General features: G+C 40.9%; 1 protein-coding gene across 2 annotated transcripts; it reads left to right on the forward strand.

Moving 5' to 3' along the window:
* The first annotated feature begins 399 nt into the window (after nucleotides 1-399).
* On the forward strand, nucleotides 400-26,367 carry LOC134196365 (centrosomal protein of 164 kDa-like). Of its 2 annotated transcripts, none has more exons than XM_062665467.1 (28): nucleotides 400-501; nucleotides 563-674; nucleotides 742-940; nucleotides 9,656-9,829; nucleotides 9,887-9,976; nucleotides 10,030-10,086; nucleotides 10,153-10,251; nucleotides 11,608-11,981; nucleotides 13,439-13,718; nucleotides 13,782-14,036; nucleotides 14,132-14,209; nucleotides 17,039-17,161; nucleotides 17,220-17,279; nucleotides 17,341-17,403; nucleotides 17,460-17,522; nucleotides 17,591-17,659; nucleotides 18,352-18,435; nucleotides 18,496-18,564; nucleotides 18,625-18,740; nucleotides 18,811-18,910; nucleotides 18,961-19,282; nucleotides 19,343-19,416; nucleotides 24,878-24,964; nucleotides 25,023-25,453; nucleotides 25,512-25,573; nucleotides 25,641-25,692; nucleotides 25,758-25,901; nucleotides 25,963-26,367. In XM_062665467.1, the coding sequence occupies exons 1-28, from the start codon at nucleotides 435-437 to the stop codon at nucleotides 26,111-26,113; spliced, it is 3,855 nt and encodes a 1,284-aa protein (XP_062521451.1). In that variant the 5' UTR covers nucleotides 400-434; the 3' UTR covers nucleotides 26,114-26,367. The 2 variants fall into 2 exon arrangements, with proteins under 2 accessions (XP_062521451.1, XP_062521452.1); XM_062665468.1 differs by having other exon boundaries at nucleotides 18,814-18,910.
* The last annotated feature ends 525 nt before the right edge of the window (nucleotides 26,368-26,892 follow it).

The following is a 26,892-nucleotide window of genomic DNA, read 5'->3' on the forward strand; positions in this document are numbered from 1 at the left end:
GAACTTTGTAACATGTGACGTATGCATTGCAATGTATAACATTACTAAATCTATATACGATTGTATGATACAGGTACAGTTTGAAGTGTCACTTTGTGCAACTAATATGGTAACGGTAATAATACAGTGATTATAATTAGGAAGGGTAGATATAGTTTAGAGTTGATGCAAAAGGCGATCACATACAGATAGTAGAGTGTCTGATGGTGTGTGGGGCTGATAATATTCAATCGTTTACATCCTAAGGGTCTGGTGAGGTTCCTTTGAAGTTGCTGTGTTGCGACTTGAGCGTTAAACGGCGAACTATATACCACAACGCCTTGTCACCCTTTTGATGCAATTTCGGTTAGGTTCATTAACGTGCGTTATCAATTAAATATTAATATCCGGGCAGTTTTGCCTTAAATTGTCAACAGCCGTTGCTTTTGGCAGTAATGGAGATGGGCAAACAAGTTGTTTTACAGGAAGAGTATAATGAAAATTATGAACCTACCACAGAAGGTTAGGTCTACGTGTGCAGTAACTAGCGTTTGTCGCACTTTGTACTGGTTGCTGTCTTCAGAGCTGCTGGAGTACTGTAAACAGATTGGACTCGACCCCAAAGAGGATCCAGATTTAATGTGGATAGCAAGGGAAGGTCTCAAAGCTCCTCTTCCATCAAACTGGAAACCAGTGTAAGGTTTACTTATTATCCGGGATCTAGATCGATGGGCAGGAATTTCGGTAATGATATATTGATAGCAAAGACAGCGATACTGAAGACGTTTATTACTTCAACTTCACGAGCGGGGCTAGTACATGGGATCATCCTTGCGACGAATATTATCAAAAGCTGCTGGAAAAAGAAAAAGGAAAGAAGCAAAAGAAGCAAAAACCAAAACAAGTAAACAACTTGCACAACAATTCTCCTGCTTCCCGTTTCGGGTTACAGCCTTTGAAGGTCAGCGCTGTTCGTTGCAGCTGTGTTGTGTAAGTAAGTACAGAGTGGTAGCTCGTAACTGAAGTTAATAACTAAGTTATAAGGCCACACCAAATATATTTTGTTTCGTGACGGTCGGTCGGTTTAAAAAATTTTTACTTTATTTTTTCAAGTACAGCATGATACAAGGCATGCTTGATCAACAAATGCTGGCGTATTTAATTTCAAAGTCATCTTTGCGTGTCATCTTGATTAATTAATACAGTCAGGTTTTTAATTAGTCTTCTTTGCGAACAACAACAATGAACAACAGGGTTTTTGCATGTGCAATCAGCACATACAGGCAAAACCACCTTGTACTTTTTGAGCAAATCCTGGTTCTGCATTGCATCTGGTGCACCAGGATGGGCAGCATACCTGTGGCTGCTTCCTCTTACAAGCATAGTATGAGAATACTATGTGGCTAAAGCATGTCAGATTGAGGGGGTGTACAGCTTGAGGTGCAAAGCAGAACCTTTCGTCATGATTGGAGATCCACAGATGTCCTCCACTGCCTCCTTGAGACATTCCAGCCTGCGGAGCTCTACCTTGGTCAGTTTCTTCTGTGAGTATAAACCTCAGAGTTGGCTATATCCTGCACAAATAACTGTAGAATACAAACGCTGAGCTGCATTACTAAGTAGAGTGTCAAAGACTGAATGAACAAAGGCCCGCTTGGCATGCGGCTCAGCAACAATGGAATTTGTGTACAACTCAAACTTGATATACCGGCAGCCAAATGAAAGGCACAAGCACTGTAGGAGATCCAACGTGACTTTCAAGTTCACGACCACGCCTCTCAAAGACTTTGGGTGTGACGATTTCATCATATAGTCTTTGTAAGGTGTGTTGTTCTTGCACTTTGTGGAGCTCCTGAGGCAAGGCACAGGTCAAACCCAACCAGCACTCAACGTAAACACCAGCCGTTGGCATGTAACGCACGTGTACAGCACATGCGCATGTCATGCATGCGTAGGTGTGAGCACATAGAGGGTGCTGCACACTTCAGCTTGTTACTGTCGAACTCCTGTGCTACAGTACAGGCAAGATAAGTGACGTAGAGAACCTGTACTCGTACATGAGCATTGCAGGGACATGAGACAGACATATACATATGTCTAGCACTGTGGCTAATAAATATTAATGAAGCAAACTAAATTGTGTTATATTCACCAAAAAATCAGGTCAGTCGCCGACACGAAACACAAGATATTTTTGATGTGGTCTAATGCAACACTTTCTCCAAAGTTCATCATTGTAGAAGATCAGGCATGCACAGCTGTTGCTGCTGCTGCTGCTGCTGTGCAGTGTTCTCTCCAGGCAGAGTGGGATACTTCGTGAAGTGGGCGTTACCCCAATGCCATGCCCAATATGGCTTCTTCAAAAGCTCTAGAAATTCCGCCGCCGTTTCCCAACGGTGCGCGTGTTGATTCTTTACAGACAGCTGATTCATGGCACGAGCTTCTTTCCTGCTCTAGTAGACTTTGGGGAGTGAGCGTTTTACATGGGATATGGATCCAAACTAGTACACGTCGTTTAGGCTTAGATTGTGTCTTTCAACAAAGAGAGCACAGCAGTGATTGTGTCTCGTTTTTTGCCTTACTAACTAGAAGCCATGGGAAATTGTTTAGCCCCTGGCGATCTACTCCAGTCGTCCTGTGCTTGGAAGATCTGCTAGGAGCTTCATCAGTTGCCGCTTGTCAAGAAAGACTCAATAGTTCTCTGCGACACCGACATGACACGTGCACTTTGCTGACATGTATACCTACTTGCACGTGAACACCAGCTGCAAAAGCATGGGTAAGGGCTGCATTTGTGGTTGTAAAGTGGTAAATGTTCCGCACTATTAGATGCAACCTGCTTTCTTAGTTAATGGGTAACTGCAATGCAAGAATCAAAATTCTTTTATGTTGGAAATCAATAGTTCTAGTTGCATACATGACAGGAAGAATACTTTTAGATTTTAATAAGTTAAGTCTTTGCTGAGAAATAGCAAGTCAAAGTTGCTTCCAGTTCTTCAAGTTCTGGTAATGGATGTGGTGTAGTGTCACATTACAGAGGGGAGACGCGTGTGCGTCTGGCTAGTCAGCGGCTTGTAAGAGTGACTACATCTTCATATCCAAGGCAACGCTGCTAGGGTAGAGGCGACGGCAGCAACATTTATTCTTCTGAAGAGCCTTTGGAGGTTTTACATGATGATAATGTTCCGTCATCGCATGAATCGCAGGATGAAGAAGATCTGCTGAGAGCCATTCTAGTGACTAGACCACACAGGTTCGAGCTCAGCGACAGTGTCTCCGAAGCTTTGTGTGGAGTGCGTGTGCTGTCAAAACGTATTTGAGGTTGTCTCAAATAATGAAGAATAATAATGTCGAATACTAGCAGCAATAGTGGCAGTGTACTGGTGAGTTCGTGCAAACTCTAGCTGTTGCTGTGAGAAAGAGAACAAAATGAGTTGAAGTTCATACGTTGAATTCACATTGACACAAGGGCTGACTTCACGTTGACACAAGGGTTGACTTGACTGTACAGTATACTGTAATGCATACAACTGCATTCACTACACATGACGTTCAAGCACCTAGATGCAAGTCTATCTATAGTCATCAAGAGTTTGACCTCTTCTAGCCATTTACAGTACGGTTAGTCTTGCACGAGAGTCTTCCTTACCCTCATTTTGCCCGCTTCTCAAATGTGGCTCTCTTTTGCAAAGGTTCCAGAGTGCTGCGATCTTGAAGTGTGGAGGCAGGTAGATGGAAAATGGTGGCCTCAATTTTGCTCTTTGACAACCCAGACCAAGTTCTTGAATAGACTTGGTTGTACATATCTTGAAGCAATCAGGCTAAAAGTGGCTACTACAGACTCTTGTCCACTCAGTAGGACGCGTCGTACTTTTAGTAGTAGTAGCCTGGACAGCACAAGCGTCTCTGCAATTGTCTTCCTTATTTGCGATTCCCACTCTTTTCTTTAGCTTGGGGATCTTTGGGAATCGAAACATGCTTGCGTCTGACTTGCACAAATTGGTCCCTACTGCAGCCACGCAAAACCGAACCATTCTTTCGCCACCGATTCCTTTGTTGACAGTACACGCTAGCGTGGAGTCTCACCGCTGTAACATGTACACACTACACCATGCCTGTTACCGGAACTTGAAGAACCGGAAGCAACTTTGACTTGCTATATCTCCACAAAGACGTAACTTAGAAATCTAAAACTATTTATCCTGTCATGTATGCGACTAAAACTATCAATTTCCAACATAAAAGATTTTTGATTTTTGCGTTGCAGTTACCCTTTAATTAATTAATAAACTTACTTTGAGATCCTCAAGTCTTGGCATCTGGATGATCCACTTTACCTAAAAGCTTAATTGCTTAGAATAAGGCAGAGCGGGATCCTGGGGAGAACACTGTCAGACAATGTGTGTGTGTGTGTGTGTGTGTGTGTGTGTGTGTGTGTGTGCATGTTTGTGTGTGTGTGTGTGTGTGTGTGTGTGTGTGTGTGTGTGTGTGTGTGTGTGTGTGTGTGTAGCTAAGGAATGGTTTGTCCATTGTGTTTAATTAACCCGAGGACAGCCGATCGGCTCAATTGAGGACTAGCTGGATGTGAGCGTGTCAATAGACAGATGTGGACGGTATTATCTACTTCACGTAGGTCTCCTGTTAAGGTTATAAAGTATATGTTAAATTGTCACGAGAGTGGATTCCCCCTACTATCTAAGGTGCATAGCAGTCGAGTGTTTATCACTTTTAGTGCTTCTTTATTTTATTTACTATTTTCCAAAATTAAAGGCAGCTATGAATATTTGCATAGTGTGTCAATAGGCATGTTACTGACCAATATTTCTATGATCATTTCACAAATGCTTTATCAACTTTAGTATCTCCATTTTTCTATATTCTGTTTACAGTGAGGTCACTTGTACTTCATTGAAAGTGAAGAGGAGGAGGAATCAACTACAGACAATGACTGCTAGCTAACAAGTTTTACAAGCTGTTTGCTTGCACACGAGCATGTTTTTCCGCATTAACTTTCTGTATCGGTTCTGGTCCAGTCATGTGTCATGGTGTCAGCCTAGAACCTTCCCATGGTAGCTCATTACAGCAACATGTAGGCTAAATAATACCATTGCAGGTAGACCTTGATGCTATAGTACCATAGGCGAAACCGGCACATGATACAGTTTCCAATGGGGTGTACTTCGTGAGTGTACTTGCCTCCTGGTATGATCTATCCAAGCAAAACCTCAGCTGCCTTTAATTCTGGAACGAACTATAGTCTCATTCCCAGAGACTGAGGTCCTCATACCCTTGTACTAACCCTTTACTTCACTATGTGTATGCAGTTGCACTTGTCAAAATTGATCGGTATGCGAGTCATACTTGCAACACAAAGGCATGTGTTGACATATCCTGTCAGATGTGTTTATCCACTGCAGTGTTCTAACCAGGACCGTCTTTACCGTTATTTTGATGGTTGGGGGCATTCTTAGACCTATGGAGAGGTCCCAACTGTCATTGTCCTAATGAGGAGCAGTGAGGTGGAGTGTTGTTTGCTGCCTAAGCTGCATGCTTACATAGGAATGCGACAGCTGTCACTATAGAAACAGTGTAACAGTTGCCATATGAAAGGAAACACCTCGTTTATGGGGTTAGGTTGTACAAATACATTGCAGTATATTTGTGTAAAAAGCACTTAACGACACGTACACACTAAATAGGTGAGTCTTCCCATCAGTCACCAGTAAATATCCAATTAATTCTAACCCAGGAGGAGTCAGTGACAACTGCTTCACGGGCAAGCCTCAGCCTGAATCATCATGAATTGTTTGCAAATTATCTCTCTACTAGAGAGACTACAACGAGGCGAGTAATTAAGTAAAGACGTATACAGAAATCTTTCTGACCAGACGTTCTATCCTCGTTACAAAGCAGGAAATAAGTGTAAGTAATGTATTTGAATTGTTAGATTTTGAATGCAGCATAATGTCTGCGAATTTGGCATCAAGAGCAACTGTGGGCGTGCCCACAAAAGTATATGTGGGCGTGGTACTAAAGTGGTATTTATTAGTGTGGTTGTTATTAAAACTGGTGACTGTTGGCGTAAAGTCCTGGCCAGAACCCTGGCACTGACTTGTAATTGTGGATTAATTACCATATTTCCGTGCATTTAGCTGCATGCCGGTATAAGTGAGGATTACCAGAAACTTGCTTGTTGGATTCTGGTAACGATACCAGCATGCCGGTATAGCACGAGGGAGTGCCGGTAATGGCGATGAAGCAACTACACACATGCGTGGTAATTGTACTTCACATGTGCTGTAATTTAATTCGGTAGCAGACGTTGACCTAAAAATGCAGCTTCTCCTGTAGCCCAGCTAGAAGAGAGACAAGTCAAACAGCCAGAAGGTATCGAGAATGAATCTCTGCAGTGTTGCAGAAAGTCTTAGACAATCGATAAAAAATATAGAGTTAGCAGTACTACGCAAGTACAACGGCTCAGTGTAAAAAAAGTCGCCAGGGGAATGTGGAGTGTCTTGTCAGTGCGCACAGGATTGGCTTTGAACTAGCAGAAGGACACAAGAGTTGACAGATGAGGAAGAGAGGAAAACGATGAAGAAGGGGAGGATGAAGACGGAGAAACATTATAGTGTTGATTATATACGACATCTAGATGAGAAAAGTATATGTCTTAGTGTTTAGTTCAATCAATATCTAAGAATGGATGCAACATATACATAGGGATGGGTCAATCGCCTCTCTTTCTCCGGCATGCTGGTAAGTCTATTTTGTAAAACATAGGGCACGGAAGGAAGACTACCAGTTGGGTTACATAACCCAAGTTGCACCAAACTCCACTTTTACAGTGAGATTACAGTCGTAGCATTGACTATGGTCGGTTCCTATATCAAGCTTTGCTTGTAGCACTGCTCAGGATTCTATCTTGAATACATAGCTTTGAGTTTGCAGGGACACAACCAAGCTTAAACTTTACAGTTTGTTGGTTTGCTTAAAATCTAATAGTGTCAAAGTCACATACTCAGGATTTTAGCTTGTGCATTTGTGAATGACATAGCCACAGCAGTCGTGTGCCGTATCTCTCGTATTGTTACTGTTTATTAAAGTCATTCTTGCTCACTATCAGTTACAGTCTGTGACAATGTGGCCACGGCATAACTTATCTAGGTGAACAGAATTATCTAACATAGCTATACAAGAAAGAGAAGTACAGTGATATCTCATTCAAGAGCTCTTTTCTATGTTTATCAGCTGAGTCTCATACATCCAGTGGTTGCCTGATACAAATTGTTTGTACTGTGACCCAAGAACAACATGACAGCCATTGTTTATTTTAAACAGCAGGTTTGACATAAGAATTGTATTCTGAAATTGTCAGCGACTTTTGATTCAATCTTAGGGTGTGTTTGATTTGCATTTCTGGCAGTTTTGATAGTCTCAAAACATCCAGTGTACTGTGCTTGCCTGCAATTTATAGATTTTCTTACATCATTTTGACGATTGAAATAATTGTCTCTTTCTCACTTCCAGTCAAAACTGGATCTTTCTTCTAGTTCTGCCTTGACATCAGGAGGGAATGAAAACCAAAGCAAATAGTGGTCAACTTGCAGAAGTTTCAAAGTAAATGAAAATGAACTTTAGAAAATGAACGTACAGTTGTGACAGTATTTGTCACTACTGCATAGCTAATTATTACCTGTAATTAGAGCTTCTGTGCCATTCCAGCAATATGACAATGCACACTGTCACAGAATAGGTCTTCTTATAACAGATTATATGAACAGTCTAATCAGTGTTTAGCGAGTTATGTGGCAGGAAGATAGTTACCAAGCACTTGACTGTACTTATTTCTTTGGACAGATTTGAATCTAACTGGGAAGAGTAGCAATCATGGAACCAAGCCACACCGGCACATGGCACAATGTGCACATTTCAGTTATACATGTGACAGATTTTGGGAGTTACAATGACCTTTTAGGCAGTCCAGTGAAAGCGGTACTGTACCTAAACATTGACACCAGTGCAGAATCATGGTCAAATCTCCATAGGGTGTTGCCCGCTACGACAGATGCAGCAATGCAGAAGGTCTCCATAACTCGCTTATTTTCTCAACTTGTCGTATCTACTTACCTTGGAGACTAGGGTACGACAATAGTAAAACAGATATATTTGTCTTTGTACAGATTTATTGGAGCACGCTGCTGTTTTGCAACACTTATCATTGCAGTTGACATTTTATCAGTCAAGTCTTCGGCATCCCAATGTAACCTAAGGTCTACCAATTGCTCTGCTGATCAACTTAATGACTAGAACTGATTCTAAACCAAGAATAGGGGCACGTTTCTTTATTCTCTTCTGCCCCTTTTGAAGAGACAGAAGAGATTCTGCTTCGTTTCTCTATTTTTGGTGGAGGGGTGTCAGAAGAGTGGTCAGAGGTGTTGGAAGACTCTTCAGGAGAGGAGCAGAAGAGCTGGAAGAGAAGTGATGGAATAAACTCTGCTGTGGTTTTTTTGTTGTCGTTAAGTTAGCGAGTGTGTAGTTTGGGTTGCAGACACGTGACATTCCGCGGGGAATTCGTTAGTAGGCTGTAAACACGTACCATGACATTCAACTTTGCAAATTCTACGTTATCAACTGCTTCCAGCGACGTCTAACCCTTTCAACATACCCAAGTATGCGAGTTCTGGCTATGCGCTCTTCACCCAATGGGGGCCACAACTTCTTCAAGCTCTCTCGATGAAAAAAATTCATTTCGTTATCAGAAAGAAGCAACAACACTTCTGCTACCACTTCTGCCAGTTTGACACGAAAATCGTCCATTGCCAAAGAATTGACACGAGCGCATGTGCCACGTCTTTCGTATCGTTTCTTTATTTGAACCTCTTTCGTCTCTGCTTACTCTTCCAGGCAACTCTTTTGGAAGAGGTGGAAGACTTTCAGAAGAGGCAGAAGAGAATATAGAAACGTGCCCTAAGTAATAAATTCCAGTGGCTTGCTTTCTGGTCTGAAGGGATTGTGAGCTTTATCTGCTACTTACTTCTGTCTGGTAACCACCACAACAATCTGTATACGCTATGTCTCATATTCCATGATATAGACAAAGCAGTCTTGTCACAGGGCTAGAACTTGAAGCAGGCTTTTTGGATTATGTAATGTACTGAAGTTGTTTATTGTGGCTGTTTTTCTCTAAATTGACAAAAAATTCTTTTTTCTGTTCTCCCTCTGACGTAGGGTACAAACTGGCAAATGAGACCCAGTTTTGACCAGAATCAGAAAAGACCAGAGAGATCTCCTCTCATCAGCAAACCAGGGAGGGGATTAAAGCTTTGTGTCTAATGTATCAATTGCTGTCTTTACTGCAACTAGCAAATCTAACACACACACACACACACACACACACACACACACACACACACACACACACACACACACACACACACACACACCACACACACACACAGTACATTGCACTATACCACACCACATCGCATCACACTACACATCATCATAGAGGGATGTATCATGAGGTGTGTGATACTTCTGTGGGCATGCACGATAATGCTAAACTATAGACAGCCACTTTATAATTTGAGTGACGTCCATTATTTCAAGTTGTTTAAATATAGAATGGTTGATTGTGAAATATATGTATTAGTACAGAAGCTGACTGTTTGAACAGGTTGGTGTTGGTCTTGCTCCTGGTGGCCTTCCTCCTGCGGGTCTTGCTCCTCTCAAGCTTCCAGGTTCAGAGAGTGTCATTAAGCCACCATTAGGGCCACTCAGAGGCATTCCTCCTCTTAAGAAAAGCATTGAAAGCTCTCTGACAGGGTCAAGTTCAGGAAGTGCACTGAATGTAAGGTGGATGTTCTTGCGGCTTGTAATTATGTTTTTATTTCTGGTTGCTGCATAGCCATTGGTAGGCAAAGCTATGACTGGGAAGCCGGCCATGAATGTGGGTGAGATGCAGCTGAGTCGTGAAGAAGAATCTGATGATGATGTTGTAAGCCTGGTATTGTGTATTACTTGTTTAAGTACTTTACTGCTTTGTTATAGAGTTTTGAAATTGCTGGCAAGTTGTCTCAGCATGACATTGCTGCTCTTGGTTATGTGGTTAGTGTTGGCTTCTGTGTATTAATCTGTCTATTGTAGGTGATGACATTTGTGTGCTTTGTTAAGGAATCGGGATCAGAACATATGTCAGATCCTGTTTCTAATCGACCAGATGTTAACCCAATGATGCAGAGTGAGAGTTTTCTGGATAGTGAAAGTGAACCAGTAAGAATGTATATGATTATTATACATGTTACTCATATGTTGTATAAATTGCAAACTGGTAATCATATTGTGTTCTCTTGAATAATCAGAAATTCAGTTCATAGTCTTGCCTAAGTAGGTCTGATATTTACTACATTGTTTAAGAGAAGTAATGCAAGAGTTCTTTAAGATCGTGGAACAAGAATAGTTTGTTAGGCATCCTATGAACTCATTAGGGGAACATTAGTTTGACCTACTAGTAATTGCTATAAGCAATTGTTGCAATAATTGCAGCACGCAGTGCAGTCCATACAACTGAGCAATATTTAATTGGCTAATGTTTGAATTTATCATTACCAGGAGCTGAAAAAGTGCTTCTGGCTCAACAAAATTCTCTTATGCTGTGTAAAACATGTAATATTAGACTTTGAGTCTTACGTGTTCAATTAGTTTGACATTTATTGCGAGAAAACCTGTTTCAGATGGTACATTTTTATACCAGTATTTGAACATTGAGTTCTCGGTCATGCCAAGAAAACGTGCTCTTTTATAGTGGGAAATGCGTCATCATAGAATGGCATCATCAACATGGCTCAGGGACAGCAGCCGGATGTATCATATCTGCGAGTAAGGCATCGGTTCAACATCCCCCATAACTTCTTGATCAGTGCTTCTAAAAGTGGCTGGATGACACATGAAACCATAGTGCACTGGATGAGCAAGTTTTGGAGCAATACGGAAGATGATGTGCACCACCTACTTGTTCTTGATGAGTAGAGTTCACAAATGTGGTGAAATCTGAGCAGACGCTGCAAGTAAGAACACTGACCTTGCGTATATTCTTGGTGGATGTACCAGCCTTGCACAGCCACTTGATGTTTTGGCAAATAAATTGTTCAATGATCATGTGCATCATTTATGGGAACAATTTGTCTTTGAAAATGTGTGTGCTTTGGCAACTGTTCCCAGTTGTGACAAACGCACTGAATTGGACATTGAGTCATGGACAGCTGTCAGAGATGACACAATCATGAAGATGTTTCTCCGTTGTGTTATTTCAAATGCGGTGGACTGCTCACAAGATGGCGAGTTCTTTGACCATTGTCCTTTGAACAAAAGTGAACTGAAACAAGTTGCAGGCTTGTTGTTTAGTGACTGACTCTGACACAGAATTTGTAGGCTTTAGTGAATCTGAGATAACAGAGGGTTAGTAGATGGTACCAGTAATAGCGAAGGTTGTTTTAGCAAACTTGAGTTGTAGTAATTAGTCAAACACTTCCACCAATTAGCACTTAAAGGTGTCATATCTTCCAGCAAGACCCCATCCCATACACATACACACAGACTAAGCTGTAGTTGTTTTTGTATCTTTTATAGGAGTTTGGGCTGGCAAATCATTTGGTTGGTCTCAGTCCTGATCTTCTTAAACCAGCAGCACAGCAGACAGACACTTCCACAGAAAAGCAGCATCAGAAGCCAACTACTGATCTAAAGAACTCTGCATTTACTAGTCAGGTTGCAGCATTGAATACAACAACAGCAACAAACACAAAAGTGGCTGCGCTAAACGTAGTTGGAAATATGCGATATGAGGAAGAAGATGAAGAAGACAGTGATGACATCAGTGACAATTCAGAAGAGAGGAATGTAGAAGAGGCAAGACTAAAGGCAGTGTCTGCTGCTGTTGGTAGAGCATCTATACATGCAGAGATTGCAAAGCAGGAGGAGCTGCAAAAGGCAGAACTTGAAAAGTAAGCTTTAGTTATGAAATGTTGTAATATTGTGTGGGGGGTGGAGCAGATGGTAGAGTGTTGGTGATGACATCTGGGATCTTGTATTTCGTGATGAGGGTTGAAGGTTTGATCCTGGTGGAGGCGACACTGTTGCAGTTTCCTTGAGCAAGGAACTCACCCACACTTGCTTCTCTTGACTCAGGAGTATCATTGAGTACCTGTTCATTGACTGGGGTGGACAAGACCGCTGGCTTGGCAGCAACATCATGCAGCAAACGGGTACGTTTGGGCCTTGGTGTCTAGTCCCAGAGCTGCGCCATTGTCAGTGCCCCTGGATGAATCTGGCCAAGCTCCAGGTGGATTGTAGCGCTTGCCTCATGACTCCACGTAGCACATGGAGGCCCTGTCTCTAGAGGCAGGGGGAGCTATCTCCGCAACTGACCTCAAGGTCGACGTCGAAAGACGTGGAGGGCTTAACATTTGTCCATTTTTTGTTTGTGTGTGCGTGTGTGTGTGTGTGTGTGTGTGTGTGTGTGTGTGTGTGTGTGTGTGTGTGTGTGTGTGTGTGTGTGTGTGTGTGTGTGTGTGTGAAGGGTCACAAGTTCAAGTCACAGTGATGGTGAGCTATGGCATAATTTCGTTAAGCAAGAAACTAACACTCATTTGCTTCTCTTGACTCCGGAGTATAAATGAGTACTTGGTCATTGACTAGGGTCCTGGTGAGACTTCGGGTGCTCACACCACAGTTGACTTCACAAGTTGGTGCTCCTGTGAGTGCCTGGCCCGGCTCCAGGAGTTTGCTAGCGCAGGCCCAGAGTTCTCTGAGTAGCTCACAGGGGCCAGCTTAACAGCTGGGGGTGTGATCTCTGAGAGGCAGCTCCTGACATTTAGGATTTTAGGATGTTAGGTGTGTGTGTGTGTGTGTGTGTGTGTGTGTGTGTGTGTGTGTGTGTGTGTGTGTTTGTGTTTGTGTTGGTTAGAGAGTCATCCGATAGAGTGTGTACATCCGGGATCTTGCAGGGTTGCAAGTTCAAGTCACAGTGATGTGGCAAGCTAGGGCAAGAAACTTACACACAATTGCCTCTCTCAGCTCAGGAGTATAAATGAGTACCTGGTCTTTGACTGGGAACTAAGTGGCCCTCGGCTGTGACATGACATCAATCACTAGTGTCCAGGTGAGACTTCAGGTGCTCACACCACAGCTGGCTTCACAAGCTGGTGCTCTTGTGAGTACTGGGCCCGGCTCCAGGAGATTGCTAGCACAGGCCCAGAGTCCTCCTGAGTAGCGCACAGGAGAGCAGCTGTTGGCTGGGGGCATGACCAGTGTCTAGCAGCTCGTAATTTGTAGTTTAGTTTTAGTGTGTGTTTGTGTCCCTTTCCAATAGTGCTTTTTGCTTTGACTTCTGGCTAGATTGCTGACGTTGTGTATGTGACGTTTTAGGAAGATTTATAGTTGGTATTGATTCTGTGTACAGAGTGGCTGAACAGCATCATAAGGAACTAGAAGAGTTAAGAGGCAAGTTTCAAGGTGAGCTGACTCGTGAAAAGATGCGATTGGAGCAAGAGAAGGAAACCGAATTGAACAAGCTTCGAGCACGTCTCAATCAAGAGAAAATTGCTGAAGAGGCTAAACTGAAACAGAACAACAAAAACGCTTTGGAGAAGATGAAGAAGACAATGGGGGAAGAAAAAGATGATGAGGAAGCCAGAATGGCAGAGCAAAAGCAAGAGGCTGTGAGAAAGATAAATTTGGAAGTGTGTTGGATTACAGATTTTTAAGTAAATTGGGGTACAGTGATATTTGTTCTCTTAATTTAGCTGAAGAACAGTAAAGAGCAAGCTGAAGCTGAGGTAAAAGACAAGCACAAGAGAGAGCTTGATGTCTTAAGAGTGAAATTAGAAAATGAGAGGGTTATTGAAGAGAGGAGGATTAAAGAAGAGAGTGAGACAGCTTTGCAAGAGCTGGAAATTGAACTAAAAAATAGAAAAGATAGTAGGCAAGCTGAATTAGCATCAACATGTGAGCATGAACTTGACAATATTAGGAAACAGTTTGACGAGAGGTGTAGAAAGGTGGGTATAGACTAATTTTGATTGATGTAGTTCAGCAGGCTATGCATTTTTAGGATGTAGTCTCGTGCTGACTGTTATATGTGTTATCTATTTAGGTAAGAGATGAGCTAGAACAGCAACATGACAATGAAGTAGCACTGTTACGAGAAACAATGACCAAAGAACATTCCCAGGTAAGAGGTCATCCATAATTGTCGACATTTACTCAAGCATACAAAGTGTGCAGGGGGTAAGAGTAGTTGTTGTACACTTTTGGGGTGGACTATAAAATGTTGATGATCTCTTTTTGTCCAGAAGTAGATAGAAAGTGATACTGAAGTCGGGATAAAGCATTTACAACTATGTGTGTTGTATATGTGTGTAAATTACTGTAAACCATCCGTCGCAAGCGTATCATGCATATACTAATAGTCTAGCATGCGCTAGCTGTTTCTCACATGTGTTTAAAGTATATTGCAAGGGGCGGTAGGTACTCTGCGGTGCTGACAGACCTGTCTAAGAGACCTTGTGCTGTTTATAAAACACCGGCGAACAGTACCAGCAGTTTGTGAGCGCTTTTGTCTTTGTCTCTCAAGGAAGCTGTGCAGAAAGTGCAACAACAATGGAGGACTGTTTGCCGAAACGATGAAATGTGCATCTCAATCTTTGAATGGGCTTCTAATTTTCTAATTGTAATACCATGGTACACTAGAAATAGCTTCACATGACCTACATTTATTATGTACGCTTAGGGGAGGGGAAGGGTATGCAGAAAAGAGTACACTTTGTATGCTTGAGTAAATGTCACCAATTATGGATTACTCTTAAGTTAGATATTTAAGGTGGCAGTATTTAGTGATGGATAGTGGTAGTGATTGTGTCCATGTGAGGACTGAGCAATAACTATTGGTATTACTGAGAGTGTCATAGTGATGCTGACTTTGTACATTTGATATTTTAGATAGAATAGCAGCCTCTTCACTAAAACTTCTGTTTATGCTAAATTAGTCTTTCTTAATTTAAGTTGTACTGATATCGAAGGAAGGTATGATCAAGAGAATTTTAGGGTATTCATAGAAAAGTCATCATGTGAGCAACTCACTCGAACTGCCGTAACTGAGTTGTTGTACATATTTATGTGCATATATTATGTATGAAAATATGTATGTTGGTAGTGCTTTCATACTGCAGGAAAGTATGGCATGCAGTGATTGCCTAATGTAAAGAAGAACTAGCCTTTACGTTGCATGTGGCAACAAACGACAATAGTGAGACATCCAATCAAAGCCAATAGAGATTAGTGTGGGACATTAAAAATTATTGGGTGTCAGACACCTCAGTTTAGCTTTCATATTTGCGCTGCATTTCTCAACAAAAGACAGTAGCTAGATGGACACTTGTAAGCTACTGTTGTTATCAGAGAATTTCTTGCAGATGAGTTCATCGTAAGTTACAAACCACAAAATTCTGAGAGAAACATTGTAGGAGACTTTGAAAAACTGTAACTCTAACCTGTATGATTGCTTCTTGCTTAAACAGTTTACAACAAACAAAGACTTGTGTCGCTGTGAGGTTTCGAAAGTTGTTATGTGGTTTACGATATGTACAGTGTAGAACAATGATGGGCTTATGTTGCCATTTTGGACTGAGGAACAAGCCTGTGTTCATAGAGCTTGTAGGCATTGTTGACTTAGCCTAACTCAGTGTCAGCAACAACTACACATACATAACATACATAAGAGCTTAGAAATTTGGCAAGACATTCACAGACAGTTGTGCTTATGTAGATTAAACAGTTTGTAGCTTTAGAAACAATATGTACAGAGCTTTTCAGTTACTAGTAGGAAAGGGAAATTGCGTTTTCAGAAGAATGCTGTAAATGGCAAATATTTTGGTAGACAGCAGCATTGTTTTAGTCTTCAAAAGGCACTTGGTCAGCTGAGCTGCTACAGTAGTACAAGTTTTGCACTGTATAATCATAGTTCTATAGTATACAGTACATCGTTGCATGCTCATGTGTGACAGGCACCTGGTACTCCAGCGTTCTTTTGCTCCAGCTAGAGATATATAGTTTGTATCAATGTTATGATGAATGGACATTTTGCAAAATGCATGCTTGTAGTATGTAGATTAATATTGTACGGTAGCATGTTTAGCTTGGAATTTAGTGCAGCTTATAGTGCTAATATTAGCTGTTGTTATGCATATTATTGTATCAAAAATCTTCTTGATGAAATAATGAAAATATATGCTTTGCCAGACTATTGTTATTTTGATTATTCTGTCTTGTATCAGGGGCAGATACAGTGGTACCTCAGTGGAGGCACAGTCATACTCGTTTTATACACTGCTATGGATAAGTCTACCAATAATTTGCTAGTCATGCTAACAGCCACTAAAGTTACGTATCTGTCTTCATTTTTCAATACGAACAATGGAAAGCAGTGAGTCCTCATAGTTGTCTAATCATCACTTAAGTCGGGTCACAGTACAACGCCGACGTTGACGCTGACGCTGGAATAGAAATGAATCCTATTCCAGCGTTAGCGTCACCATCAACATCAAAGGATGCCGCCTGTGTCAGCTGAGCATCAGCATCAATACTGTGAACCGGGCTTAGTGGGCACAGACATTTTGTGGTTTTTTGCTTGCAACAACATCTGTCACTTTCACCATAGTTTTCGATGACTGTAGTACATCACAGCTACAGTAACAACTTCCTTTGTAAGTTCACCTAACTCTGACTTTGTCTACTACCTAACTCTGACTTTTGTCTACAACATAATATGGGAATTTGAAATAACAAAGCAAGTATGTAATGCAAGAGTTTGTGCTTGGGTATGATCCTATCTTAGTAATCGAAAGTGAAAATGTAATTAGAATGTGATAGATGTCTGTTATCAACAACACCCTTAGTTATATTGATGTATTACATTTTAATACATGAAGTAAGTCAGGCTACAGTTGAAGATTTGCATTCTTGGGAATGTATAGACATTATAACACGCATAAGCTTGGGTTAGGCTATTGCAACATTACGTGTTCAACTGGACGATACTAGCAGAAAGGAAAAGGATAGACTAACTGAGCAGCTGGAGCAACTTCGAGGAGATGTTGCAAAAAATGAAACAGCTGCCAGAGATCAGGTGCAGTGTTTTCTCTTGTAAACACTGAAGTGTTAGTATCAACATTTGGTTTTTTCAGATGCAGAAAGAATTTGAAATGAAGAAAGTAAAACTTGAGGAGGAACACAAGGGCCAAATTGTAGTGTGATTTAGGTCTTTCTGTATGCAACTGTTATGCAGTGTGTCTCATTAATGTGTAGGCAGCTTGTATTACTGCTCATCAAGAGAAAATAGATGCTATGCAGAAGGAGTTTGCCTCTCAAGTGTGTAACTATGGAGACATGTTGTTTTGACATGGCAGCATATTGTATTGTTTTAGGAGGCAGAAGAGAGAACAAAGCTTGACAATGCTTTGGAAGGAATAAAAAGAGACGGACAGCAGGTAACATTTATGTGGAGAGCTGTGTGATATTGTAATATATTATATATGATATTTTGTGTAATTGTCAGGCCATTGGAGACAGTAGAATGCAGCTAGAAGAAGAAAGACAGACACTGTTGGTTGACACAGAACAGCAGGTGCAGCATGACAAATACGTATAATGAATGCTTTGTGATGTGAATATGAGGATAATTTTATTAACTGTGCATGCGTTTGGCTTCTGTGTCAGTGACTTGTTTTATTAATCTACAACAAAGTGAGAGATGACACTCTGCACTTAACTAATGTTGTAATATTATATACTGTATTTGCATACTTTGGTTTCTGCAATAGATACCATATGTCTAGCCTTGGCGCTAGGCCATCTTTACCTTAGGTGGTTGAGTAACACACACGATTATACTTGCTACTATATATATATACTGCAGATGAAGATCTGAAGAGGACTTTGATTTAGTTTTAGTGCAACTGACACTGAAGAAGATTGAGATTTACAGTACATCAAATGTGTTTGCAGTTACTGGTAATTATGTTTCTATTATGGCTTACCTGAAATATGACTGCAGGACAAATTATTATTGGAGCCCCATGCTTGAGTAGTACTCAAATAATGCACCACTGTCCAGATGATAAAAAATAGTACCTCATGTTGGGCTCTATTTGTGGGAATGCAGTAGATACTGGATATGAATGAATGTTTCTGATAGTTATCATGTTCTGCTTACATTAGCTGTACATCCTGTTGCATCTGCATTGGATGATAGTTTTTTTTGTGTTCTTTGTGATTCAATGATGTCTGTAACAAGGAAGTAAATTTTGTTGTTTCTAGAAGGAAGAGATTCTGCTCTTGAGGAAGTCATTAGAAGAACAGCAAGAGCAGCTCAAAATGTGGAAGCGTGAAATGGAAGTTGAGGTAAGCTTCTGTGCGGTACTTTCTGTTTAGGGGCACTGATCAACTTTTTGTGTCTTACAGGAAGAGAGAATTGCAGAAACTCGTAATCACTTACAGGAAGAGCGCAAGATTATATTGGCGGAGGAAAAGGTAATGCCACCTCTCAAACAAGCTTTTTGTATGTACGTACTTGAGGAAATATTTTTTAAGGCTGTTGGGGAGAGGCAAACTCAACTGAACATGGAGAAGCAAAAAATGCTGGAGGAGAGAAGCAGTCTTCAAGCAAGTTTAGAATCACTACACCAGGAGGTGTTGCAGCTCACTAGGTTAACTCTAGACTTGTGTGTATTATCATTACGATTATGAAAGCAACCTTGGCTCACGTCACTTCTGTAGCAGTAAGGAGTCTCTGAAAGCTGAACTTGAACAATTAAGTGCATCACGAGCTGTGTTATTGGAACAACAAGCAAAGCAGACAGAGGAGCAAATGGCCACTGTTAGTAGCATGTAGCTCTGAGAATATGTGTGCTATCATTGATTTTGTAGGAGACCATTGGACTTCGGCCTCGTACATCAACGCCAGCACATCACAATGAAAACCACGATGGTGAAACAAACACTGAATTAGGCAGTAGTGAAGATGAAGTTCTTCACCATCATAACTTACATAGTCAAGAAGAAACAATGCATTTAACAGAGTTAGCTGCTCCTGTGGCTCGAGATACACTCTCTAGCTATGAAGTAGTTGGAGTTAGCACTGTGCTAGCAGAACAAGTAGGAGAGAAAGCAGGACAGGAAAAGCATGAACCACAGACATCAAGAAAACAGCAGAAACTACAAGGGCTGTCAACTAGCCGACATCAGAAGAGTAATTATTGTGTAGTCATTATGCTACAGTGGTTATATGCTAAGAACCATTTTGTCTTAGGACAAAAGACATCAGAAAAGAGACGAAGCAGAAGGCGTACTGAAGTAGTGCAAAGGGTGGATGAGCCAATACGGGTATTGTACTATCATAGTGAATTTGGCATGTGTGTATATATTGTTTGTTTGTTTGAGGTTTGTCTGTCTGTCTGTCTGTTTGTTTGTTTGTTTGTTTGTTTGATTTAGTGGTGAAGTGTTGACTTAACATTGTAACGAATTTGTAAAGTCATCAATAAGTTGTACCACACTAAAAGAACTGTGTTATGGGTGCAACCTGAGTTGTTTTTCTTCTTGCATATGATGAGATGCTCTTCAGAATGATCTATAGGGTGGTATGCTTTTCAGAATCATATAAGGTGGAGGTGCAATTTGTGATCAATCTATATAGAGGGCACACAGGTTACATTCAGCTCTAATGACAACAACAATACATATTACATAACAGCACTACTAATAGAATGAAAGCTAAAATCCAAAGTTTCCAATACTCTAAGCGTTCAGCAGACTCTGTTTTGTTAATAAGCTAAAACAAAAAAAATTGTGAATTGCGTATCCCTTCTGCCTGCATTTCAAAGACCACTACTAGTTTTTCTTGGTTTTTCTTGAGCATGCGCATTTGTTATGCAATGTAATGAATAGATCTATTGTTTTTTGCATATCAGTTAGGGTTCAAGCTTTCTAACAAGGATGGAACGTTTTTCTTGTTTGTGTCTGTGTAGAGTCTTGCAGCAAGTTGGATATGAGCTACTAATTGGCAGATCCAAGAATTTTTAATTACTATATTTCTTTGATTGAACACTGCACCTTCTATATTTCAGCTACAGCTCTAACTGCAGCATTTAAACGAGGGTGGTGTTTATTTAAGCTTTTTGTCCGTACTTTAGGAGTGTCACACTGTGAGTTTGACACTTCTTCAAGAGAACAACACTTACCTTACTGGTACGTATTTCACGCGTTGAGATGTTATGTGGTGAAAAGTATCCCAGTAGTCTAAAGAAACGTTTGCCTCACTTGTGCCTCCAAAAAAGTCGTACGATTTTTCTTCAAAATTTGAGCAGTACAGTATATGCAGTTATTTGAGGCTGGCGTTTATATTTATCTGTACTCTCAGATGTGGCAATTAGCATGCAAAACAAGTGGAGGTCCTGTACACAAACAGAATTCCATTGCAGCTGTGTGGTCTGACTATGTAAGACATCTACACCAACATGAGACTTAGTTCAAGTACTGGGATTCAAACTATCAGCCAGACATAACCTAGGCTTGAGGGTCTAGCCGGTCATCTCCCCCCCCCCCCACGGAGTAGAAAGACCGGCTGGAGACATTTGCCACTCAAAGAAAACCGCTGCCTGTCTATCCTCCAATCAGGGTATTACACTTTTGGTTAGTGTTTGTGCATGCACGTGTATTATGTTACGATAATTGCTGATAGCAATGCCCGTCGCTATTGGCTCTCTACTAATGCATTTGTTACTGAGTAGTCAATTGCTTTTGCTGTCTGATATCCATTTTGTTAGTGTGTGAGCTACACCGGCCTGCATGTCGTCTTCTCCTTTATTGTCTTCCTTTTCGTACTTGGAGGAATAGGCAGCGCATGCAAAACAACTTCTAGTTGCTCAGGGTGTTGTACGTTGCATGCATTGAACAAGTAGACCATCTATAAAGCGTGGTATTTGCACTCAATGCAGGGCAATGCGCAGAGCTATGATTTGCATACATTGCGGTTGACCTTTGGTTGGTCTCTGTGGTAAACTTTGAGTCTAACTCTCTTAGAACTAGAGGCAGACAACAAGAAGAGCTGGAAAGAGTCAACCTGTTGTTTGTAGACTTGGATGGCACATGCCGAGACTACACGCACTTGCGTCAGAGCAAAATTACATTAGCAAAGAGCCAATAGCGACGTGCATCCCTATCGGAGATGCACAAACATTGAATGGCACTCGAATTGGAGGATAGAGAGTCGGCGGTTTGTTTGAGTGGCGAATGTCTCCAGCTGGTCTTTCTCCACCACGAGGGGAGATGACTGGCTGGACTATTGAGCCTAGACATAACCTTGTTTGATGATCAGTTTGGTACAACTTTCAACATAAATATTTCTTATTCATACTTGGTGTCCTACATTCCTAACATCTTGAATAGAGCAGTAAGGGAGGATGGTGCAGCTGATGTGACAAGACAAAGAATCAATACTAAGACTGTAAATCAAGAAATGTTTGTAGGCTATTTAATTTTGTAAATTTCACAAATTGCAAAGAATTTACTAACTTAAACTGCTCTAATACTAACGTTACAGCCAAAATATCCATGCATGTATTTGTAGCCCAAATATTCATGAGCGGACGCATATGCACATACAATGCTGTCTGAATGATGTCTTCATTGTTTGGCTCAGAGTAGTGTCCTGCATGCACTAGCTGTCAACGAATTGGCTTTGCAAGCCAAGAAATCAGAGACATATTGAGAATGAAGTAGGTACGTCAGCAGACCTACCCGAATGTTGATTTAGCCTTGTCACTTTCACACATGTATTCAAGACGGAAGAGGGAAGTTTACAAACATCAGATCTATTATGAAACAAAGTTTGTGGCAGTTTACGAACATTAGTAGTTCCCGACATTTATTGATTTACAGCAACTAGCTATCACTGCGGTAGTTACCTCATGCAAAACCCTTGTTCTAGATGTTTCTGGCAGTCCGGATGGCTGGCACAAATTACTTGTGCCATCTTAATCAGTATGACTAGAACAACCCAATAAGTTTAAGATGTGGAAGAACAGACTTTCTATTGCATTGCAAAAATCAAGAACATTAATTAAGGGAAACACCAAAAAATTGTTGGATTGAGGTCATTCCAGATAAGGAAACAAGTGTGCAGACATTTTTCCTTTCTGTTTTCATACATTTATTACCAACCATACATCACAGTGTCTTAGCACATTTATACCTGATGCTTTAGTCAATTTTTAGCACTCCTCCAATGCGTAGTATGTATTTCTTCGATTTAAGTACTGCCCTCGAATAAATGCTACCATTGTTTAATAAACAATAGGTTTCGATGTCAATGTCAACTGAATAACCACAGTCACACTTGTCCAGCAGACTCTGAGAACGATACAACATCTAAATCTTACTTGAAAAGCCAAACAGAATTTGGTGGGTTTAAGTGCTAAATTTGGTAAAGATGGAATTGTGTCTAACCAGGAGCCTGCTCCTTTGCCTCAAAGAGATCTAAGTCTTGCAGAATCTTTCTTTATTGGTAGTAAAGTCAACATATCTATTATTTTAGTATTCATGCATCTCCTGGTGAGAGTCTGCTGCAGCTTCTTGTGTCTGAATGGCACGTCATGCTGCAACAAACCAGGACGTAACACTCTTTAAAGTTTGTCACTAACGCAGTACCTGAATACTTGCCAAAGACAACACTGTCTGTCAATGGCTGAATTTGAGAAGTTTGTGGGTAATGCTTGTACTGTAATGAGGGAGCCCAGCCTGACACAAAAGCAAAGGAAGATACTGACAGAAGAGGTTTCATGCAAAACCCTTTAATCTGGTTGGTAAACATGCTTCTCTCCTTTCTCTTTGGTAATGTTTTTGTGACCTTGTATGTGGATGAATATTGACTGAATTTGGGCATCTTGAATTAAAGCAGCTTTTCCAAAGCATGATGTTATCATCTATTTCATCATGTGTGTTATTTAGACCCTTCAAGGTTTGAGGTAGTTGATTTCCTGTCTTGGCAACTTCAGTGCATGGTTTAGATGCAAATGAGGCACAACAGGCTGGTGAGCGAAGAACCATGATCTCAGACTACTGAAATGGAATGCTAGCTGTGAGACAGACTACAGATGCTGGAACCGGCATTGTAGATTTTACATTTGTGATCAGCTGTTTGTATTCCTGTTACACTGATTGCTGACTTTAGGAGTCAAATTTCAAGAGAAAAAAACTTTGAAAAATCGGTATGAATAGCTGCTGCTAAGATGACAGGCTCTAAAGGTCATCTTGGTGAACTCTTGTCTGTCCGTTTACATATGTGATTGTAGAGCAGAGTCTTTACAAACATGGTTGCTATCGTTTGTCTTGAAAATATGATGGATGGTCTGTTTGAGAACTCAATACAAATTTAATTTTAAACAAGAAATAGGTATGCTGACTTTAAAAGCCATCCAGATATTGTGCCATATGATTTCAATGATTGTACACTATGTTGAATGATATTGCAATTAAATGGCTTGTTCTCATTCTTGTGGTAGCCTAAAATATGCTGTTTTAAAGTTAGGGTACACAGCTGAGACGACAGAGGAGAGGATATAAGATGTCTAGCCAGTCCCAATCACAAGTGGGAGATCATGTGCAGTGCACACCTGTGGTGTTTGAACATTTGGTTTCTTGGGTTTATAGGCAGACAAATCTTTGCAATCATATATTAAAGGTGCAGGGTCACAGTCGGACATGAGCACTTGAGCCGATCTCAAGTGAGGTAGCTTTTGCATCGTAGCTATTGTACGTAACATATGTTCAAGTGTCCTGGCAAGAAAATCAGTTTCGATCGCCAGTAAGCCCTTCAAATGCTGTTTGTATTTTGCGCATGCGCAAAGGTCACTAGACGAAACTACTGCAAAACTGGCTATTTAGGTGCTGATTGATGGGCACGGCAGCAGTGTAAGCTTTAAACAATACAATTTTTTATGCTTACTGTGAACTGAGTGTGTTTGGTTACTCTGAGAGGAAGACGTGACTAGGCAGATACAATATACGGGAATGTGACCTGTGCGTTCTGGTCACATGCAGAGCGTAAGGAACTCCGATCTGGCTTGAAGTACGAGGGTGCTTGTTGAATTTACAGAAACTGCAGTGTAGCAACCTCAGTTGGAGGTTTAGAAGAAATATTCTGAGAACTGCATCTAAAAAGCCAAGAATTTAGCTACCAGGGTCACGGTCTAACGCAATCTCATACTGCAACGTCTTGATCATTCCAATTCAGGCTATAGAGAGACTTCAGTCAGCTTTGCCTTCAGTGCAAAATGGAGCGTCTAAGTCCTTGCGGTTACTGAGTGTTTGAAAAAGTGCACCCTTCTCAAACGGATGCAGTTCGCATGTCTAAGCGTGATCCTGCACCTTTAAAAATCAAGGAATATCAATGTCAGTAATATTGAAGCTGACTATAGAAACTGACATTGAACAGTTGTCAGTCATTGTTCAATCATACAACTTTTCATCATCCATAAGAGGCTGTCTGAGTTATCTAAACGCAATTGTACTGATTATTGCATGATACAATAGATCATGTTGATTCAACATATTGTTCACTGACTTGATTTGTTTTCTGTAAAGTTGGCAATTGTTAGTCATAATTGTGTAGTGTTGGTGCTACATTATAACTGTCTGTCTGTCTGTCTGTTTGTTTGTCTGTCTGTTTGTCTGTCTGTCGGTCTGTGTAATTGTTTGTTTGTTTTGGCTTTTTGTCAATAACATATAGGTGAATAAGGAATTCTGTGTAAGTGCCTTGGCCTTGAACATTAAGCAAATTGTGTTGCAGGACTTGGCAGCACGTCTTGCTGTTCTCACTAGCAGGGCAACAACGAGTGGGAGACACGTAAAGAGCGTTCGTCAACCATTACGTAGTGTAAGGGCTGCTTTACAGTTTTTCTGTTGTTGACTATGTTGGCGATGTGATATTGTAGGATTTGCATAAGGGTGAGGTGGAGAGTACTGTTGATTCTTATGTATCAAGTCTTTCAAGTTTGCCAACTAGAGCCATTATTTCTGGAAGCCTTGAAGACAATGTTGAAGAAGAGATACATCTACGTCATGCCAGACAAACAAACATTTTAGATCTAAACGGTGTTGCAACCGAAAGCTCAGGAACTGATCCGGATACAGAAGGCTCTGACGTCTCTGCGTTGCATCACATTAGAGACATGCCTGAGGATTACTATCGGTTTTCATCTTCTGAGAAAGGACATCATGAGAGTAAAAGTATTGTATCGTTACTGCATCGTGTCAATCATGAATTGTCATCAGTGTTGGCTCGGTTACATTCAGCAGATGCTGCAAATGTACCTCCACAAACAAGAACAGCCTGGACTGATGATTCGGATTTACCACAAAACAGGTAGTTTGTCATATTAGTTGCAACAGTTGGTGTGTGTGATAAAAGGATTTGACAACAGACATGTGAGTTTAACTTCTGCTGGCCAAGTTGACATCGACAGTCGGTGGCAGAGATACTTTGGTATTATTGATGTTGCTTTGATTATTTGACAACTGCTATTAGAATTGTTTGCTTCTTCTTTGTGAAGGTGACAGAGGTAAATATGTAATGCCAACAGCTTATGAGAAGACTACTTCCAAGTAGTATATCTTGACTAAGTAAAATACGGTAGAATTGTGAGTGTTTTCTGTAATGGGCTATACAGATGGACCGATGGTAGTCTACAGAGAACATTACTTATGCTTGAAGAACAAAAACAGTGGCTTGAGCAGTACCGACAGAGTATCAGTCCACAAAGAGTTTTGTCATCAGTAAGACCACTTGCAAGACAAGGTCTCCCTGAATTCATGTAAGTTTTGCCATGTGAAGTTAAATCGCGCACTGTTCAATTGCCTTCTCTATTATGGTAGACCAGCAACAACTAGTAGTCTCAGGTCATCTGCAATTTCTCATCTTGCAACAGGGAGGGCCTTAAGGTATGGATCAAGCAGGTTAGAATTGGGAGAGAGAGAACTACAGCGAGTACCTGGAGTATCCAGATCATCATATAGATGGAGCTAAAGAATGTAGCTGGGTGCTAAATTAGTGGCCAGTGATTGTGACGTGGGCATCAGAACGAATGCGTGAGTAGGCGTTTGTGTATATTGATGGAGTATGTGTGTGAAGAACTCTCTTGCACACGCAATTCGTGCAGAAACGTTTGTAAATAGAAATTGTATAGGAATGACATGTATACTTGAACCTCGAATCGTTTTTTTTTGTTATAATATGCAAGCAACATTATTTTGGCAATGAATCTTACAACTTTACAGTGACTCGGTTGTCATTTGTCTTGATATTTATTCAACATTGCCAAATTAATTAAGCAGAACATTTCCATGGGTGAAACACAATTTGTAGAGAATTGTGATTTCTTACTATTCTTGTTTATAGTTAATCAACGACGTAATTTGGGGCTCACACTCTGTGCAGTGAGCGTATGTTGTTGTTGTTATTTGTGTGCAATGAGAGCATATCTGTAGGTTTGCTGTTGTTTTATCTAGAATACATCAAGTTTTGAATAGGATACAAAAACAGTACTTTGGATTCACTTGATTATGCTGTCTAAGTATTCCATAATGCTTGATATTTCAATTTCTATTTGAGCGTGCTTGGAATGGACAGCATCATGGGAAGTGCATTTCCACCGACGTAGGAAGCGGGGTCCCTGCTCTCAGTGGCAATATATCGTGTAACTCTTTAATTGCCAAGCGGTATGTGGTCCATAACAGCGAGGGTACCACCTGATCTGCATGCGTAACGTTATACATTTTCGCTGACTTGGACCAGTCACCTTGATG

The sequence above is a fragment of the Corticium candelabrum genome, chromosome 21 (assembly GCF_963422355.1).
Source record: "Corticium candelabrum chromosome 21, ooCorCand1.1, whole genome shotgun sequence".
In the NCBI taxonomy this organism is placed as follows: Eukaryota; Metazoa; Porifera; class Homoscleromorpha; order Homosclerophorida; family Plakinidae; genus Corticium; species Corticium candelabrum.

Excerpts from the sequence above, each read along its gene's own strand:
- LOC134196365 (XM_062665467.1), top strand. The coding sequence starts at position 435 with ATGGAGATGGGCAAACAAGTTGTTTTACAGGAAGAGTATAATGAAAAT. Across the intron at positions 10,087-10,152 it reads TTGCTGCTCTTGGTTATGTG|GAATCGGGATCAGAACATAT; the intron begins GTTAGTGTTGGC and ends TGCTTTGTTAAG. Across the intron at positions 18,911-18,960 it reads CAGAGGAGCAAATGGCCACT|GAGACCATTGGACTTCGGCC; the intron begins GTTAGTAGCATG and ends TTGATTTTGTAG.